Here is a 20,617-nt window from a genome sequence, read left to right on the forward strand (position 1 = left end):
TTAACCATTAGCTTACTAACTATAACCAAATTACCATATCAACAGTAAGTTAAAGTTGAAGGATTGGGATTCTACCAAGTAGAGGTTGGCAATATTCACGCTTGTGCAACATTAAACACACCAGTAGTTACACTTATAGGCATTTATTTACAATGGAGCCGAGTAAAACACAATGTCTAATCTAGTATATACAGGTGTGTGTATGTGTGTGTATAAGGGTATGTGTGTGTGTGTGTGTGTCTGTGGGGACACAGACAAAGGCAAGATGGCCGATTCAAAGTGATCACTGTGACCACATGACCTGAACAAAGAAGACTACACAAGATGGCGGTAAACAAAGAAACTACTCAAAATGGCCGCTGAGACCACCTAGTGTGTGTGAGAGGGAAGGTGTGAGTTTCTTTGTTAGATTAGATTAGATTAGATTAACTTTATTAATCCCACAGCTGGGAAATTCATTTACCACAGCAGAAAAATAAACATCTATAGAATAAACATCAAAAATACACCAAATATACACTAATAAATACAATATACACAATACACACGATATGTACATGAAAAAGTTCAAGTTTGCACATGGTCAGGAAGAGCAGGAGTTGTGGAGTCTGACAGCTGCTGGAATGAAGGACCTGCGGAACCTCTCCTTCTTACAGCGAGGATGTAAAAGTCTGCTGCTGAAGAAGCTACTCGGAGACCCTAGAGTGTCATGCAGAGGGTGAGAGTTATTGTTCATGATGGATGTCAGTTTAGCTAACATCCTCCTGTCACCTACTTCCTCCCCCCTTCCTAGCTCATGTAATCTAATCCTTTGTCCAGTGGAGCAAAGAAACATTTGGTATCTTGAATGATGAGTCCCAACAACTCTCTTATCCAAATTTCATGTTGCATGGTTGTAGCTGTGATCAGAGTCAGTTATACAGTTTGAAGTTAATTTAACCATTTTTTTGATCAAGGTATTTTTATTCAGTTTTACAAATTATAGTTTACAATTTAACATAGGTCCAACGGAACACACAGGGAAAGGGGGAAAAAAAAAAAGGCCGGACCATAAATCCCCCCCCCACACACACACACACACACACACACATACACACACACACACACAAATACCAGACTTACAGAGTTCACAGTATAAAATACATAGTTCAAAATACTGAATTTACATAGCCAGATAAAAAAAAGAAAAAAAAGAGAATAAGAAACATAATAATAATAATGATGACAGAGGACAACAGTAGAGGTTTACAGTATTATATTGTCTGCCTCCATATCTTCAACAAACATTAAGAAAGGGTGCCAAATGTTATAACATTTTTTAGTAGACCCCCTGATTGTGTATCTGATCTTCTCCAACTTGATATGGTACATGATTTCCCTAACCCAATGACTGTATGTTGGAGGTGCTGGGTCTTTCCATTTCAATAATATCAGTCTCCTAGCTAGCAGAGAGCAGAAAGCCACTATTATTCTTTCCCACTTCTCAAGATGGGAGTCTATCTGGGTTACACCAAAAAGCGCAACAAATGGAGATGGTACAAGCCTTTTCGCAAGATCTTAGAAAAGGTCTCAAATATGGGCTGCCAGGAAGTGCAAAGCTTTGGACATGTCCAGAACATGTGTAAGAGAGTGGCTGGATCCAGATGTGGGGTCTATATCAGCATTGATCTTAGAGAGTCTAACTTTAGACCAGTGCAGTCGATGTACAATTTTAAACTGAACTAGAAAATTCCAGGGAAATTTTGAGTGCCACGGGGGCTACTGCCGGGATGAGTACATGATTTATTTCCAGTGTTCAAAAGTCACCCTGATCATACTCTGGTTTTGAGAAATGTCTTGATATAAAAGACTCTGATATAAAACAATGTCACATCCCTCCATCATGTATTATGTGGGAAATATCTCATATTCTGTGTTGTTTTTTTTAATAAAACAAGAGGCAACATGTCTTCAAACTGGCATTTAAAGGGTTAAAATCCCGAAAACTAATAAACATTTGATAGGTTTGAGCAGAACTGAAGTGGTTTAAGAGATTTATGCAAAAAAAGCAGAAAAAAATATTGATATATGATGATTTTATAGCATTTTCTTTGTGTGTCCTTTTTTGGACGCGAGGAACCCCAGAGGGTACAAAATGTGTTACCAGTGTATAATAGACCTGTAACAGTAACTGACATTAGATTTTAAAAATATGTCAAAAAAGACACTTTCTTGCAGAGACCGTCACAACTTCATTCACTCTTTTAACAAAACAAAACAAAAAGCAACGAAGGAAACAGTAAATGGACTTACATATTTAAGACCTAACTAAATGTAATTTAAGACCTAACATGCAGCTAATGTAAAGCTAGCAGAGCTTGGAGAGTTGGTTATCTGGTTGCTAGGCGCACGCACGCACGCACACAGGTCAGGAGCTGCCGTTGCCATGTGCAATGTGAAAATCTGCCCAGAATTTGGCTTCTACATGGCTTCAAACAACTGCAAATTATGAGAAAACCGTTACTTCTTTTCAAAAACTGAAAACACCGTGACAGACACTGAAGCCAGAAGTTTCTACAGTCTCTATTTTATTCAGATATTCCTTAAAATGAGTGAGGAAGCTCAGTGCGAAGACAGAGTGAGATTCTTTTGAAAAAAAAAGACGATTACATTAGGTGTCAATGAGAGTGAGACAGGTATTGCTGCCGCCCCGAGGCACTCCTCTCAGCTATTCTAGCTGTAGAGGAGTGCCTCGGAGCTGAGCACCCGTGGCCCTAATGACAGCATGCCTAAGACAATTGGAAGACGAAAAAATTCCCTGTATTATTTTGTGCCAAGTGTCGTCTGTGATTTGCTCATTTAAATCTGTCTCCCATTTATTTTTGAGGAGTTCCAAAGGCATCAAGTTATGAGAATACAGTGTTTCGTATATAGTGCTAATAGTTCATTTTCTGAATAGTTTACAATCAAAAATTGAGTCCAGCAGACCAGTTGGAGGACGTAAGGGAGAACATTTAAAGTTTGAGAATACAAAATTCCGATTTGGGAATGTGATATTTTTGTACCAACTGTTCAAAGGAGGCAAAGCTGCCATCAATATACAGATCATACAGTGATACTATACCTCTTCTGGACCACATATCAAAGACCCCATCTATTAATGATGGAACAAACATATTGTAGCGACCCTGCAGTAATGTTCCTGTATTATGTTGTACATGTTCAGATGTTCTGTGTAAATGCCAGGTCTGTGGGTGTGGAACAGGTAGGGGAGGGGTGCGAGTGCATGAGGTATGAGAGTATGCGCGTGCAGGGGAGTGAGAGAGAGCTAGAGAGAAGGAGAACTTTGTTGTTGAGCTGGAGCACAGTTAATGCCGGTGAGTTTGTTGTTTTGGCGTGGTTACAGCCGACAGTAACCCATCCTGTTCAGTAATAAAACTGTTAAATTGGATAACGCTTCGCTTGTCCTTCCTACACGTCCTGGTGGACGCTACAATATGATTCATTGCAATTGGTGTAGCCTGAGATAGATCTGTAAATGCAAAGGATCTTCTAAATTGGTTCCAGATCTTGATTGAGTGCAAAACAACCGGGTTAGAGGTAAAGTTAGAAATGGGCTGTATAAATGGCAACTTAGAACACAGTAAGGCTTTTAAAGAAGTGGAATTTACAGATGCCCCCTCCAGATTTAGCCATTCATTGTCAGTGTTTTCATTATCGTTACACATCCAATATAACAATACTCGAATGTTAACCGCCCAATAGTAATACAAGAAATTATGGAGTGCCATCCCTCCCATTGAGCGAGGTTTCTGAAGTACACTTCTTTGTATCCGGGGCGTTTTTTTGTTCCAAATGAAACTTGATATCTGATTATTTAATTTGGTAAAAAAAAAGACTTAGTTAAAAAGTGGGGAAGGCACTGAAATATATATAAAAACTTGGGCAGTATATTCATTTTTACTGTATTAATTCTTCCAACCAGAGAGAAAGGGAGGGGATCCCATCATTCGTTGATTTAAGTTTGATAACAGGGGCTGATAGTTAGCAGCATAAAGATCTTTATGTTTATCTGTAATCCATATGCCGAGGTATTTGAATTTTTTTGGGGCTAATTTTAAAGGGGAGTGAATTTAAGGATGTCTCATCATTACTAGTGCCAACAGGCATCAGCTCACTTTTTTGAACATTGACCCTGTAGCCGGATAGTTTGCCAAATTCTGTTAGTAAGACCATTAGCTTAGGAAGACCCGAAAGGGGTTGTGATATATATAGCAGCATGTCATCTGCATAAAGCGAGACTTTGTGCTAGCGGTTCCATTGCAACTGCAAAAAGAAGCGGTGACATGGGGCATCCCTGTCTTGTACCACGTTTAAGCTCGAAAAAAGGGGACAAATTATTATTAGTACGAACAGCAGCCACTGGAGAAGCATATAAAAGTCTGATCCATCATATGAATTTATTGCCAAACCAAACCTCTCCAGTGTGCTGAAAAGATAGCCCCACTCCACCCGGTCGAATGCCTTTTCAGCATCAAGTGAGAGGACGACCTCTGGCACACCAGGTGGAGAGGGGCTATAAAGGACATTAAAAAGGCCTCTGGGGCGTCGTGTAGCGTAGTGGTTTAAGCAGGCGCCCCATGTGTAGAGGCTACAGTCCTCGCTGCAGTTGGCCCCGGTTCGAATCCCGCATCGGACGGCCTTTCGCTGCATGTCATTCCCCCTCTCTCTGCCTCCCTGTTTCCTGTCACTCTCCACTGTGCTGTCCATTAAAGGCATAAAAAGCCCAAAAAAATATACTTTAAAAAAAAAAAAAAAAAGGCGTCTGACATTGAAAAAAGAGTAACGATTCTTAATAAAACCTGTTTGGTCAGGTGATATAATGGAAGGAAGAACATCTTCCAGTCGACGTGCCAGAACTTTGGCAAGGATTTTTGCATCCGTGTTAAGGAGAGAAATTGGGCGGAATGAATTGCACTCGAGGGTTTTTTCCTTTTTTGAGAATTACAGAGATTACTGCTTGGCGCATGGTCGGAGGTAAGGTCTTAAGTGAAAGTGATTCTTGAAAAAACTGACATTAGTAAAGGGGCAAGTTGGTCTGAGAATTTTTTGAAGAAATCTGTCGGATATCCGTCCGGCCCTGGTGACTTGCCGCTTTGCATAAATCTGATTGCAGATATTATTTCCAGGGCAGAGAAGTCTTTCTCTAGAAATTTTGAAAACAGGAGTTAATTTTGAGGCTATCTGTACACTTTGAACCTTGTTCATCATTGATTGCAGGTATAATCTGATTGGCAGTTCTTTGTCGTAACTGATGTGCAAGAATTCGTCCAATTTTTTCCCCATGTTCATAGCATCCGTGTCTAGATTTGGAGAGGAGATATTCAGCCTGTCGTGTTGATAGGATATCAAATTCGGTCTGCAAAGAAAGACGTTTTTTCGCTCTGTCAGCAGATGGTTGATGGCTGTATAACATATCTAATTCCAGTATTTGATCTGTTAGTTAATTTAACCATTTTGAATTTAATAAGGGGACAATGATGTTTGAGATAGATCCAAACCAAACAGTCAGTCTTGGGTCTGTTGTTATAACACCTGATGGGCGTTGTCCCTGTAATGTTTGATATGTTTAAGTTGGAAATGGAGCAGATGTACATCGTCACCTTGTAATTACAGGGTGAGAACAGATACCTGTGCTGTGTTGTGATAGAACTTGCTAATGCTTAAGTTCTTGTTCACCCTGTTTGTCAAAAACATTTGCCAAAAAAAACTGCTTCATTCAGCTAAGCATAAAAAAGGACAAAGATATTTCATCTTACCAACTATCTAGGGTTTTTTTTGTTTTTTTTGTAAGCTCTCAGTATTAATCAAAAATTGCACATTTACATGCTAAAAAAAAAGGATAAAAAAATCAGTGATTCCCTGGATCCCCCTGGACCCTGCTACAAAGGTCTGAGCTAACCCACCAATGTCTTGAAATCCTAGCAACCCCCTTCCTGGTGAGACCTCACAAAACACATTTTTAGCCCTAACTCAAGAATTCAGACACAAACACAAATGTTTATTAGGATAAAATGATGAAGTGGCAATATCTTTTATCCAATTGTTTAAAGGTAAACATTGCTGTGACATCATAATGTTCTGCAAAATTATTCCACTCTTCAATGCTGTAACTCAAGAAAGGGAGGTTGTGAACATATTTCTTGAAACTGAGAGGCATTCAACATTCAAACATTTGCCAAAAAATAACAAGACAACAAAGATATTTTATCTTACCAACTATCTGTTTTTTTGTTGTTTTTTTTGTAGGCTCTCAGTATTAATCAAAAATTGCTCAAACATTTTGCATTTACATGTTGAAATAAAAAAATAAAATAAAATCTGTGATTAACTTTGCTGTGACATCATAAAAAATATTCCACTCTTCAATGCTGTAACTCAAGAAAGGGAGGTTGTGAACATATTTCTTGAAACAGAGAGGCATTCAACTGCTGAGTGGTAATTCTTGTTTGCTTGTGTATGAGAGCAGAAAGAGTTTTTGCGGTGATCAGGATTGGATGAACATTATGTCCCTGTGCTGTTCAAAACAGACAAATTTATTTTACACATTCATGGTTAGAAACTCTGTCTCCACCTGCTTACACAAAAGATGAATTTGATTAATAACATTCTCTATTTGCAAAATAACATCTCATGTCTTGTGTCTCTCTAACATGGTGTCCTATTTGCATTCGTCATTGTATGAGGTAAATATAAAAGTAGGTGTTTCCCTACAGCGAGGAGTGTTATCGCTCCTGCTTTAGATGAGAGTAGAATCTGGTTTCAAATGTTGTCCCTGCCCTGAAAGCATCGATATAAAGTCTGGTGACTAAACTTCTTGCCACTACAGTGAAGTACCAGCTTATGAAATGATGAAGGACATTTGAGGCCCAAAAAAAAACATAAGGGGACACTACTTTGTAAATGCCACATTCACAGGATCTGTACCATCAGCAGAAGTTCTGCAGTATTTTTTTTTACCTGCGTTTTTCTACTTGAAGGTGAGATTGCTGGTCTATGTTTCTAATTAGAATATTTGCTTTGCCTCAATTGACTCTAATGGTGGTAAAATTTTAGGTAATTTCATCTGATATTTTCAAAGTTAAAAGTACAGAGCTGTCTGTATCATGCCTGTGAGAAATTCTTACTCTCTCTTGTCCATTGTGCTGAACAAAGTCTTTTTCCACATGTGCAACCCTCTCCAGACATCAGTTGAACATTTCATTAAGCTCGTCGAGTACATCATAAACTACACGTCCAGTGGTTTTTGCTTCAGATGGTTGATATCAGACGAGGATTCATCAGAAATCTGACAAAAAGTTAAAAAAATAAGAACGATAACTAAATATGAAATAATGAAAGTGAATGGAATTTTAGCTCCAGTATTTCTCACTTACCATAGTACCGCTATAATTTCTGGTTTTAGGTGGAAGAGATTGATTATATGATTTTACTTATTACTTTTAAAGCACATCTCACTTTTTAAATGTTGAAAGGACGCGTCGAACATTAGGGTTAAAATAATGTCATTTACTCCTCTTCATAAAGCTATTGTTTAACTGGAATAACCTGCTTTAGGAACATCATTGGCCTCTTGCCATCCTGATGTGTTAAGATTTTCTCTGGCTCACGGGTTACCCTGCACATATGTAGCAGTTAAATTAACACATAACAATATATCTATTTTAATTAAGATATAAGGCTCATAACTTTGGTATCATTATGAATTCACTTTGCATGATTTATATATTTTTTTTTTTTTTGCTTTGCTATTACAGTGGTTGCCCATAGGACACCTGACAACATAATGTATTGTCAGATCAAATGTTCTGTCTACAATAACCAGATCTATTTTCTCTCCAAAGGTGAACCATGTCCTCAAGCTTCCACAGGCCCTCCCTGCACAAGGTTGCCTTCAGCTGCCTGCTGGCAGTGTGTGTCCTAGTCCTTTTCTTTGTATACTACAAGCCTGAAATCAATTTCCCCACATATCTGTGTGCAAAGGAAACACAGGCCCAGGTCTCGAACCATTCAGCAGACCAGCACATCAACTCACTTCATAATGACAACCAGAGGGTCCAGGCTGCATCAGAGGACGCTGAGCTCGACACTCTTCTGTTGATCTGGATGTGGCCATTTGGCAACAAGTTTGATCTCAACTGCAGTATATTCAATATCAGATGCAACTTGACAGTTGACAAGTCTCTCTACCATAAAGCCAACGGGGTCATCTTCCACCACAGTAGCTTAAAGGTTGAGTCTTTACCGAAAGAGCAACGTCCCTGGTTTCAGAAATGGGTGTGGTTTAATATGGAGTCACCTACATTCTCTCATCCAAAGCCTCAAATCAATCACTTATTCAACTTGACATGCAATTATCGCCCCGATTCAAATATTCCTGTGCCTTATGGGCAATTGTTGCCACTATCATCTGGCATTGAGGGTTTTGAACTGCCACCAAAGGACAAGTTGGTCTGTTGGATTGTGAGCCACTGGAAACCGAACTTGAGAAGAGTTCAGTTCTACAATGAACTGAAAAAACATGTCCAGATAAACACTTACGGGAGCGCTTTTGGCCAACGTGTGAGTTATGAAGACTATATGAAGATAGTGTCTAGTTGTAAATTCTACCTCTCCTTTGAAAACTCTATTCACAAACACTATATTACAGAGAAGTTATATCGTCCTCTGAAGCTAGGAAGTGTACCAATAGTTTTGGGACCTCCAAGACAAGATTATGAGGACCACACCCCAGCGGATTCTTTCATTCATGTCGATGACTTTTCCACTCCAAAGGAGTTGGCAGAGAGGATACTTTACCTTGAACGAAATATTACTGAATACATGAAATACTTCAATTGGAAAAACAGGTATGAAGTTCAATGGTTTAGGTTTGGCCAAGAAAATGCCTGCAGGACTTGTAGTTACTTACAAAAGAACAGAAGATACCAAGCTTTACATGATCTTAACAAATGGTACTGGAGTTAATAGTACTCTAACAAAAACAGCATCTGCCAAATTACCTTTCAGTCTGGGACACAGACAAGTATGGGCTCAAAGTAAAAGACTTAAGTCGCTTCACCTGAATTGTCTGTGGTTTCTACAAACATGAGAATGATTTTCCATTATGATCACATTGATTCCACATTGATTGTGGCTTGTGGTAAAGCTGTCATAAAACATACTTTTTTCTTTTTTTTCGGTGAAGTAATATAAAGACAAAGAACGTGATAATATAACAAGGGGGGTAGATCAGAGGGTGGGGGTAATTGGGACCATCCATTGGTGAGAGAAGTGTGCAATTTGCTACTGGGAAGGTGGAAGCTCAAACAGGGTATTTTTAATCCCAGTTGCCACTTATATATCAACTTTGCTAATACAAACTTGTGCTTGAGCTGCACATTTTTATCTACAAAGAAGCATCTCCTAGTTCATCCCTAGTAAACTCGATTGCAAATAGCAATCGCAGAGACTATGACACCATCTAGTGGTTACTTTGACATGTCACAGTGAGAAAATCACATAAATGGCAAAAAGCAGATCATAATACATATTAAAACAATGAACACTGACTTAGCTGCTTCAGTTACAGGTGCTGATGTTGTGTATGTTGGCTCAACTGTCACGGCTTACTGAGTCACTTAAATAAAATGTTACAAGTCAAAATGTCTACTGTGTAAAATTTTTGATCGGTATTCCAAGGCCTATACGGGACTTTTCCAACCAGAAGCTGAACTTACCATTCTTGGCTGCTCGCAACCCACTGCACACCTCCCTAAAGCCACACAACTGACTCTCACTTTGGGGGAATCTTGTGAGAATGGAAATCGCAGATTCCTCCTTCCTCTCAAAGATGGATAGCTGACATGTTCTCAGTCACACAGATGGAAAAACTCAGGGGGTTTTTTTGAGGACTGACCTAATTATAGGGGTTTTGACCATTTGGCACCCCTTCCTTGCCCACCTGGAAAAGGCCAGCGTGGGATGAGCCACGGCTTCTGCCAGAGTCTCTTAAGTACAGCACTTTAATCAAGTAGCAGCCACCTGATGTTGTTTTGTTTCAATGTTTGCATATGTTATGCCCCAGTCTAGGGGGGCCTAGGACACAACATAAACTGGCCCCATCTTCCCCAAGTCCCAAGTAGCCACAACAAAGATCGGTTTAAATATAAAGAAAGTGATTTATTTACATAAAAGCTTTAAGTGAACATATAAAAAATAAATACTGACTTTAGGTTTCAGGGTGGACTAAGGCCAACATAATAAACATAATAACCCTGTCTGGAAAATAAACAACTAATCTAACCAAAGAAAAACAAATAACAACAAACTCACCTCCCTAACTAAATAAACAAGAGAAAACCAGAGAAACAAAACTGGCAGCCCACCCTTACTACTCAAATGAATCGATGAACTACACAAAACTGAATCGCTGCAAAGGTGTGGCCAGTTGGGAGAAGAGGAGAACGAAAGCGAGCTGGCGGCCATCTTGGCTCCTTATATGTCAGGTGACCAGAGGCTGCAGCCAATCACCGACCAGGGCGCAGAGCCTTTTGACCAATGACGGCGCGGCGGCGGCGGCACACACCTATTTGCATACAATAAGAAAACAGAAACACAGGGCACACACATACACAACAGACCAACAACAATAATATGACCACGGTCATAACACATATGTATGTGTTTGATTAATGTACATGTCTGGGCCCGTTGTCTGTTTTTCTGTGCCTAGTGTATAAGTGTGCCTATCTGCAGCAGCTGCAGCAGTGTCTGCTGCTTCCAGACCTCGTCCACCACTGTCAAAGAAGGGACCAAGTTCAAATCAATCATGTAAATGTTGTACAGCTTATACAGCTCCCTGTATAGGGAACCCATCGTACTGGCAGATACTGAGAGACTAGCTCAGTCTTACCAGCCTTGGACAGAAAGGCAGAAGAGGTCGAGGTTGTGTTTAAAGCTGGTGACACAGAAGGTCGCAGGTTGATGGTCTATTATTAAACACTCACCTCAAAATTAAACCTAATTTTCACTCAAACATAAACAAAAATGGGACAATATTTTGAATATCTGTGTATTTCTCTGCTCTGCTTTGTATCTGAATATTCACCAATGGACAGATGTAGCATTTTGCAACAAGTCCTCCATACTGAGCAGAATTAGTGATGAAATGTACAACCAACCTGGAGCTCTTTTTCCTCTTATTCTCTGGCTCATCTGGTGGCATGTTTTCTGTGTCACTTCTGCACTCCTTCATGGAGGAGCCGGGTAACACTTTATATTCCAGAAAACAGTAAAGGCTACAGCTGCTGTCCTCAAAGGCCACTTCCTTGTCTCTGCGAAACAGCTTTGTGCCCACCGTTTCAAACACCTTTGCCTCCATCAGAGCCTGGCAGAGTCGAGCAGCTTTGAGGCGAGATACTTCACTTGTGCAAAACACCACATTCTGCATCAAGTAACTGAGGACGGCATCCACAGCGTCTGAGCCTGTGAAACATTCGGCATGAACACGTAGATGCCTCCTACAGCGGCGCACCTCCACCTGGGTTTGCAGGGCCTGGATGATGTTGTGCCACAGCTGAGTGGCACCAAAGGGCCCTGAGAAACCTAATAAGAGACACAAGGTCAGAGGGAAAAGGGTCCAAACAAGTTCATGTCAGAATTAAAATGTTCTGATGGACTTCATTCAGCTCATTTGTGTACCTTGAAAAAAGTATTTATACAGATTAGTAGTAAACATGTTCAGTCCCAAGTCAATGGTGAACATGAATCACAGAGAACGGTGCACGGTGAAAAATAAGACCTCTAACAACTTGTGTAAAAACAGAGAAAAAGAATTGTCCAGGGGTCTCTACTTCAGTTGTGTTTATTTTAATGCATCATACACATTGTGAAGTGCTGAGTCTTACATGCAGTTTTACATACTCTTGTTGAACAATGATGTCAGAGTTTACAATTTTCTTTGGTAAAGTCTGGGATTCTGCTCTATAGCAAAAGCAGTCAACCTCAAACCTCTTATATTCCAGGATGAAATAGTGAAAGATCTGTATTCCATGGTTTGTTATGATTATTCCAGTGGTTTTTTAAGCCTGGACCATGATCTGGTGTACGCTCAGGTCACAGATTGGGTCAGGTGTTCACTGTTGGGGCTTGTTTTGCTCACATCTTATTTACATCCTTTCCTGCAGGATGCTGCACTGTCTCCACGTGCCATACAGACATGAGATGTTTGCATGTGATTTTCATACACACAGCAATGACCCAGTTTTAGAATTAGGCTGAAAAATAATGACACTCAATTGAAAAGTTGAAGTGTTTTTGGAAACCTGATAAAGAATTGACGGTGAGTGAGGAAATCCTCTCCAAAAAAACACATTTTATGAGATAAAGTTAAGATAGAGAGAAAAGTTGATCAAATCACATAAGTAGGCATTTTGATGCTAAATTATGTTACTTTATTGTGAACTTTAACTTTATAGCACTGATCATCTAAAGTTCTGCTTATGACATTTTTCAAGTTAAAACAGCTGAGTTTTTTTCCTTCGTGAAGTATACAAGTCTTCGGCGACATCATTACACATACAGTATTTATTTTCCAGGTAATTGCAGTGCTCAAACTTAACTAAAATGTTCCTATTACTTATTTCAGATCAGGCACCTCTCTAGTAGTTTGGTTTCCATAACTACAAATTCACATACAACTCTATACCAAACTTATTCAACATATTGACCACCCACATATTTTCTCCTGTGCCCGTGCCCCTTGTAGGCTGTTTGGGCCACAAGGTTTATTAATCAGTCAGTTTCTTTGTCCTTTATTGTCCCTGTGTAATATCTCATCTGGCTTTCCTGTCAAACAACACCTCTCTTCTCTTTCCTTTTCCCAGAAAGGAGAGAAAAATCATTTGTGATGGATCCTGTCCTTCATTCTCCATATATATTATGTTATGACCAAATCTAGAAAGCTGTAGTTTGTTCATTGAAATATAGGACAGATGGGCGTAAGGATCCTGTAATCATTTGTTTGTTTGTGTGGTGTCTAAACTAAATAATTCAAGTCAAAACCAAACAAAATGTCAATTATTGTATGATAATTCTTATATGGAATGATAAATTAAATTAGAGGACCCACAGCCATGTGAAAATAATGGGTGTGTTTTCTGGACAGGGGAGCTTCATTTTTTCTCTGTTTATCTTCCTGGTGTGTTTCGCTCGTCAGCTGAGCCTCTCCCTGATTCATGCTCCACCTCCTCGTGCTTCTTGGTTTTTTCCTGTTTCTCACTCTCTGACTTTGTGTGTTTGCATGGTACTCTGTTTCCCTCCTTCTGCCAATACACCTGTGCACCTGCTACTGATCCACTCAGTCTTTGCCAGATTGTTCAATTCACCAGCGTGGCACTGAAACTACGGGCCAAACTTAAGCTCAAGTTTGTACTTCTCTCGTGTTTAACTCTGTGTTTTCAATCACCCTCCTCAGATTTCCATCCTGCTCACACCTGCTCGCTCTGATCATTCTGGTTCAGTTCATCACAACCACACCTTATCAGCCTGTCAAAACTAGAATTACTGCTCCATCAACCAGCCAATTGCAGGAAATATGGTCCCTACTTCCCCTTCTGTTCCTAAGTTACAGCATTGAATAATGGCCAGAATTGTATTTTCAGAGCAATGTCATGGTAAAGTTGATCTTTGACAATTTGAATATAAAATCGTATCACTTAATGTCATCCTCATAGACATTTGAATTCAATTTCATCATACTGCAATCATTTGCAGGATTGAATGATGAAAAAAAATTATGTTTTGTCCATCCCTCCATGGGTGTTCTTTAAAACATGTATCAGTTGAGACTCCGATGTGCAAATGTACAGTGTGCCTCCCAGAACAACATGCATCAATTCCATCACCTCTTCTCATTTTGCCTCAGTTTGCCTATCTGCCCCACTATACTCTCTTATCCAAACTTCATGTTGCATGGTTGTAGCTGTGTTCAGAGTCAGTTATACAGTTTGAAGTTAATTTAGCCATTTTGAATTTAATAAGGGAACAATGATGTTTGATATAGATCCAAACCAAACAGTCAGTCTTGGGTCTGTTGTTATAACACCTGTTGGGCGTTGTTCCTGTAATGTTTGTTATGTTTAAGTTTGAAAGGGAGCGGATGTACATAGGTCATTGTCACCTTTTAGTTACAGGTTGAGACCTGTTTCCTTGTACCTGTGCTGTGTTGTAATAGAACCTGCAAACTGGTTGTTCACCCTGTTTGTCAAAAACATTTGCCAACAATAAGATAACAAGATAACAAAGATATTTTATCTTACCAACTATCTGTTTTTTTTGTTGTTTTTTTTGTAGGCTCTCAGTATTAATCAAAAATTGTTCAAACATTTTGCATTTACATGTTGAAATAAAAAAATAAAATAAAATCTGTGATAAACTTTGCTGTGACATCATAAAAATTATTCCACTCTTCAATGCTGTAACTCAAGAAAGGGAGGTTGTGAACATATTTCTTGAAACAGAGAGGCATTCCACTGCTGAGTGGTAATTCTTGTTTGCTTGTGTATGAGAGCAGAAAGAGTTTTTGCGGTGATCAGGATTGGATGAACATTATGTCCCTGTGCTGTTCAAAACAGACAAATTTATGTTACACATTCATGGTTAGAAACTCTGTCTCCACCTGCTTACACAAAAGATGAATTTGATTAATAACATTCTCTATTTGCAAAATAACATCTCATGTCTTGTGTCTCTCTAACATGGTGTCCTATTTGCATTCGTCATTGTATGAGGTAAATATAAAAGTAGGTGTTTCCCTACAGCGGGCAGTGTTATCGCTCCTGCTTTAAATGAGAGTAGAATCTGGTTTCAAATGTTGTCCCTGCCCTGAAAGCATCGATATAAAGTCCAGTGACTAAACTTCCTGCCACTACAGTGAAGTACCAGCTTATGAAATGATGAAGGACATTTGAGGCCCAAAAAAAAACATAAGGGGACACTACTTTGTAAATACCACATTCACAGGATCTGTACCATCAGCAAAAGTTCTGCAGTATTTTTTTTTACCTGCGTTTTTCTACTTGAAGGTGAGATTGCTGGTCTATGTTTCTAATTAGAATATTTGCTTTGCCTCAATTGACTCTAATGGTGGTAAAATTTTAGGTAATTTCATCTGATATTTTCAAAGTTAAAAGTACAGAGCTGTCTGTATCATGCCTGTGAGAAATTCTAACTATCTCTTGTCCATTGTGCTGAACAAAGTCTTTTTCCACATGTGCAACCCTCTCCAGACATCAGTTGAACATTTCATTAAGCTCGTCGAGTACATCAGTAAACTACACGTCCAGTGGTTTTTGCTTCAGATGGTTGATATCAGACGAGGATTCATCAGAAATCTGACAAAAAGTTAAAAAAATAAGAACGATAACTAAATATGAAATAATGAAAGTGAATGGAATTTTAGCTCCAGTATTTCTCACTTACTATAGTACCGCTATAACTTCTGGTGTTAGGTGGAAGAGATTGATTATATGATTTTACTTATTACTTTTTTTTTTCTTTTTTTTTTTAATTCAAGGTCTTTTTATTGACTTTTCAAATTTTACAGAATACATTACTTTCCAGAAAGTCTTATTTAACATTAAATATAAAATATAACCCCCACATGTCTTGCTCCAACAGAGCCCCATCCCTACAACAGAGGTATTGTACCACATTAAAATATTTACTGTACTTATTCAACGTGACAAGAAACTTAGATGAAATATCCATACAGGTAAAGTAAAAATAAAGACAACAAGGTAAAAAAAAGGACAAAATACAACATACAAAAATAATAAATAAAAATAAACATTGCAAATGACAAATAGGTAAACGATACAGTATAAGGCTCGGTGTTACAAAGCTGCAGCCTCAGAGGTGTCCATTTGTTCTAGATAAGCTAAGAATGGTTGCCAGATATTGTGAAATTTCTGAGCACATCCTCTTGTAGAGTAGCGAATTTTCTCCAATGTCAAATGATATGCAAGATCTTTAATCCATAGCTTAAAGGTTGGTGGAAGTTTGTCCTTCCACTTCAGCAGAACAAGTCGTCTGGCTAAAAGAGATGCAAAAGCTATTATATTTTTCGCCTGGTGGCTAAGATGTATATTTTGTGGAGCTACTCCAAATACTGCAATGGTAGCAGAAGGTTCTATGGGTACTTCTAAAATGTCAGAGAGAGTTTTAAATATTAATTGCCAGAAATTATTTAATTTTGAACAAAACCAAAACATATGTGCAAGGGTGGCTGGTGTTCGTCCACAGCGATCACACATAGGATTGATATTGGGCACAAACTTAGCTAATTTTGCTTTAGACCAGTGGAGACGATATAAAACTTTAAGATTGATGACTGTATGTCGAAGGCAAATTGAAGAGGAATGAATTCTATCTAGAGCTTTCAACCAGATTTCATCAGAAAACTGGATCCCCAAATCTTCCTCCCACTGATTCCTTATCATAGTTAAAGGTTCCAAATTATGCGAGTTTAACAAAGAATAGATTTTCCCAGTATTCCCTTTCGAGGATGGGTTAAGTTTTAAAATTGAATCTAAAAGAGAGCTCCGTGGTTGTGATGGGAAATGATTGAATGATGCTGATACAAAACTGCGAAGTTGTAAAAATCTAAACGGAAAATGTGATCTGGGGACATTAAATTTTAGTGCCAGTTGTTTGAAGGACATAAATTTACTGTCCATAAATAAATCATTTATTGTTGTGACCCCACCTCTAGCCCAAACTTCAAATGCTCCGTCTGTAAGTGATGGTTTAAACATGTGATTTCTCACTATAGGAGCGTAGATCAAGAGGTCGTTGAGTTTAAAGGATCGTCTGAACTGTTTCCAGATCTTAAAGGAATGTTTCACAATTGGATTTGAAGTATACTGAGATATAGGTTCAGAAAGGGGGAGTTTTGAACAGAGAAGGGCATGTAAAGAAGTGGGGCCACAGGATATGTTTTCGAGTTGTAGCCATTTGGGATCGGTGCCATGGGGTGAGAGCCCCTTCCAATATAACAGAATCTTTATGTTAGCAGCCCAGTAATATAATCTAAAATTAGGAAGAGAGAGTCCACCATGTTGACGGTGCCACTGTAACACGCATTCGAGGGTTTTTTTTTATTCCAGATATCAATTTATCTATGGATAGAAAGAACGATTTCGATAAAAATACAGGGATACATTGAAATAATTACTTATTACTTTTAAAGCACATCTCACTTTTTAAATGTCAAAAGGATGCGTCGAACATTAGGGTTAAAATAATGTCATTTACTCCTCTTCATAAAGCTATTGTTTAACTGGAATAACCTGCTTTAGGAACATCATTTGCCTCTTGCCATCCTGATGTGTTAAGATTCTCTCTGGCTCACGGGTTACCCTGCACATATGTAGCAGTTAAATTAACACATAACAATATATCTATTTTAATTAAGATATAAGGCTCATAACTTTGGTATCATTATGAATTCACTTTGCATGATAACATTTTTTTTTTTTTGCTTTGCTATTACACTGGTTGCCCATAGGACACCTGACAAAATAATGTATTGTCAGATCAAATGTTCTGTCTACAACAACCGGATCTATTTTCTCTCCAAAGGTGAACCATGTCCTCAAGCTTCTACAGGCCCTCTCTGCACAAGGTTGCCCTCAGCTGCCTGCTGGCAGTGTGTGTCCTAGTCCTTTTCTTTGTATACTACAAGCCTGAAATCAAGTTCCCCACATTTCTGTGTGCAAAGGAAGCACAGGCCCAGGTCTCGAACCATTCACCAGACCAGCACATCAACTCACTTCATAATGACAACCAGAGGGTCCAGGCTGCATCAGAGGACGCTGAGCTCGACACTCTTCTGTTGATCTGGATGTGGCCATTTGGCAACAAGTTTGATCTCAACTGCAGTATATTCAATATCAGATGCCACTTGACAGATGACAAGTCTCTCTACCATAAAGCCAACGGGGTCATCTTCCACCACAGGAACATAAAGGTTGCATCTTTACCGAAAGAGCAACGTCCCTGGTTTCAGAAATGGGTGTGGTTTAATATGGAGTCACCTGCAAACTCTGGTCAAATCCCTGAAATCAATCACTTATTCAACTTGACATGCAATTATCGCCTCGATTCAAATATTCCTGTGCCTTATGGGCAATTGTTGCCACTATCATCTGGGATTGAGGGTTTTGAACTGCCACCAAAGGACAAGTTGGTCTGTTGGATTGTGAGCAACTGGAATCCGAACTTCAGAAGAGTTCAGTTCTACAATGAACTGAAAAAACATGTCCAGATAAACACTTACGGGAGCGCTTTTGGCCAACGTGTGAGTTATGAAGACTATATGAAGATAGTGTCTAGTTGTAAATTCTACCTCTCCTTTGAAAACTCTATTCACAAACACTATATTACAGAGAAGTTATTTCGTCCTCTGAAGCTAGGAAGTGTACCAATAGTTTTGGGACCTCCAAGACAAAATTATGAGGACCACACCCCAGCGGATTCTTTCATTCATGTCGATGACTTTTCCACTCCAAAGGAGTTGGCAGAGAGGATACTTTACCTTGAACGAAATATTACTGAATACATGAAATATTTCAATTGGAAAAACAGGTATGAAGTTCAATTGGCTAAGTTTGGCCAAGAAAATGCCTGCAGGACTTGTAGTTACTTACAAAAGAACAGAAGATACCAAGCTTTTCATGATCTTAACAAATGGTACTGGGATTAATAGTACTCTAACAAAAACAGCATCTGCCAAATTACCTTTCAGTCTGGGACACTGACAAGTATGGGCTCAAAGTAAAAGACTTAAGTCGCTTCACCTGAATTGTCTGTGGTTTCTACAAACATGAGAATGATTTTCCATTATGATCACTTTGATTCCACATTGATTGTGGCTTGTGGTAAAGCTGTCATAAAACATACTTTTTTTCTTTTTTTTTTAACGGTGAAGCAAGATAAAGACAAAGAACGTGATAATATAACAAGGGGGGTAGATCAGAGGGTGGGGGTAATTGGGACCATCCATTGGTGAGAGAAGTGTGCAATTTGCTACTGGGAAGGTGGAAGCTCAAACAGGGTATTTTTAATCCCAGTTGCCACTTATATATCAACTTTGCTAATACAAACTTGTGCTTGAGCTGCACATTTTTATCTACAAAGAAGCATCTCCTAGTTCATCCCTAGTGAACTCGATTGCAAATAGCAATCGCAGAGACTATGACACCATCTAGTGGCTACTTTGACATGTCACAGTAAGAAAATCACATAAATTGCAAAAGGCAGATCATAATACATATTAAAACAATGATGGCTGACTTAGCTGCTTCAGTTACAGGTGCTGGTGTTGTGTATGTTGGCTCAACTGTCACGGCTTACTGAGTCACTTGAATAAAATGTTACAAGTCAAAATGTCTACTGTGTAAAATTTTTGATCGGTATTCCAAGGCCTATACGGGACTTTTCCAACCAGAAGCTGAACTTACCATTCTTGGCTGCTCGCAACCCACTGCACACCTCCCTAAAGCCACACAACTGACTCTCACTTTGGGGGAATCTTGTGAGAATGGAAATCGCAGATTCCTCCTTCCTTTCAAAGATGGATAGCTGACATGTTCTCAGTCACACAGATGGAAACACTCAGGGGTTTTTTTTGAGGACTGACCTAATTATAGGGGTTTTGACCATTTGGCACCCCTTCCTTGCCCACCTGGAAAAGGTCAGCGTGGGATGAGCCACGGCTTCTGCCAGAGGCTCCTAAGTACAGCACTTTAATCAAGTAGCAGCCACCTGATGTTGTTTCAATTCTTACATACGTATGTGTCTGATTAATGTACATGTCTGTTTGTCTTATTGTATATGTGTCCTTACCACTATCTGTTATGTTCTGCTATGTTCAAAATGCAAATAAATAAAAATAAAAAAATTTTTTTTCTAAAGTCTGCTGTGAAACTTAACCATTTGTAATTTACTTGTCTAATAGGGACTCGTAAACACTCTTTTTTTTCCTTTTGTTTTTACATTACTTTCCCATAAATATATCAAATTTAATGGTAGGCCTATTTATCCTTCCATGATTATGTACTTTTATAGAGCAATTTGTGTTGTGTTTTGTGGTATGGCGTTAGCGTTATTATTATTATTATCAGCCTATTGTTATCATTATTAGCACTACCTAGTAATACTAATGGTAGTAGTAGTGGTAGTAGAAGTAGTAGTAGAAGTAGTAGTAGTAGTAGTAGTAATAGAAGTAGTAATAGTAAAAGTAGTAGTGGTAGCAGTATTAAAACCACGTCAGACACACACATACAGTGCTGTGTGAACACACTTATACAGTCTATGGAAAACACTGAGGTCACATCCGTAAACAAAGACGTCCCACGTGAAGCAGAGCGGAGTGTACTATTTCAACCAAGTACGGTATAGTTTGAAATACTATCTTACATTGCCTTTCGAGAACGGACGTATACATTTTGATTCCCGGTTTACAATTTTAAACACAATTCTTTACGAAAACGGGTGGATCCATCGTCATAAACTTCGTGTTCACCTTTGTTTGGAG

At 38.9% G+C, this 20,617-nt stretch overlaps 2 protein-coding genes across 3 annotated transcripts; both read left to right on the top strand.

The window, feature by feature from the left end:
- Nucleotides 1-6,882: 6,882 nt before the first annotated feature.
- On the top strand, nt 6,883-9,551 carry LOC130163620 (4-galactosyl-N-acetylglucosaminide 3-alpha-L-fucosyltransferase 9-like). Of its 2 annotated transcripts, none has more exons than XR_008826493.1 (2): nt 6,883-7,019; nt 7,797-7,880. XR_008826493.1 is itself a non-coding variant. In XM_056367937.1 (2 exons), exon 2 carries the CDS (start codon nt 7,891-7,893, stop codon nt 9,004-9,006), a length of 1,116 nt encoding a protein of 371 aa, XP_056223912.1. In that variant the 5' UTR covers nt 6,883-7,019; nt 7,884-7,890; the 3' UTR covers nt 9,007-9,551. The 2 variants fall into 2 exon arrangements, 1 of the variants encoding a protein (XP_056223912.1); XM_056367937.1 differs by lacking the exon at nt 7,797-7,880 and adding an exon at nt 7,884-9,551.
- A 5,366-nt stretch (nt 9,552-14,917) lies between these two features.
- On the top strand, nt 14,918-20,009 carry LOC130163544 (4-galactosyl-N-acetylglucosaminide 3-alpha-L-fucosyltransferase 9-like). The gene is made up of 2 exons (XM_056367818.1): nt 14,918-15,104; nt 17,662-20,009. The coding sequence occupies exon 2, from the start codon at nt 17,669-17,671 to the stop codon at nt 18,782-18,784; it is 1,116 nt and encodes a 371-aa protein (XP_056223793.1). The 5' UTR covers nt 14,918-15,104; nt 17,662-17,668; the 3' UTR covers nt 18,785-20,009.
- The last annotated feature ends 608 nt before the right edge of the window (nt 20,010-20,617 follow it).

Source organism: Seriola aureovittata, chromosome 22 (assembly GCF_021018895.1).
Source record: "Seriola aureovittata isolate HTS-2021-v1 ecotype China chromosome 22, ASM2101889v1, whole genome shotgun sequence".
In the NCBI taxonomy this organism is placed as follows: domain Eukaryota; kingdom Metazoa; phylum Chordata; class Actinopteri; order Carangiformes; family Carangidae; genus Seriola; species Seriola aureovittata.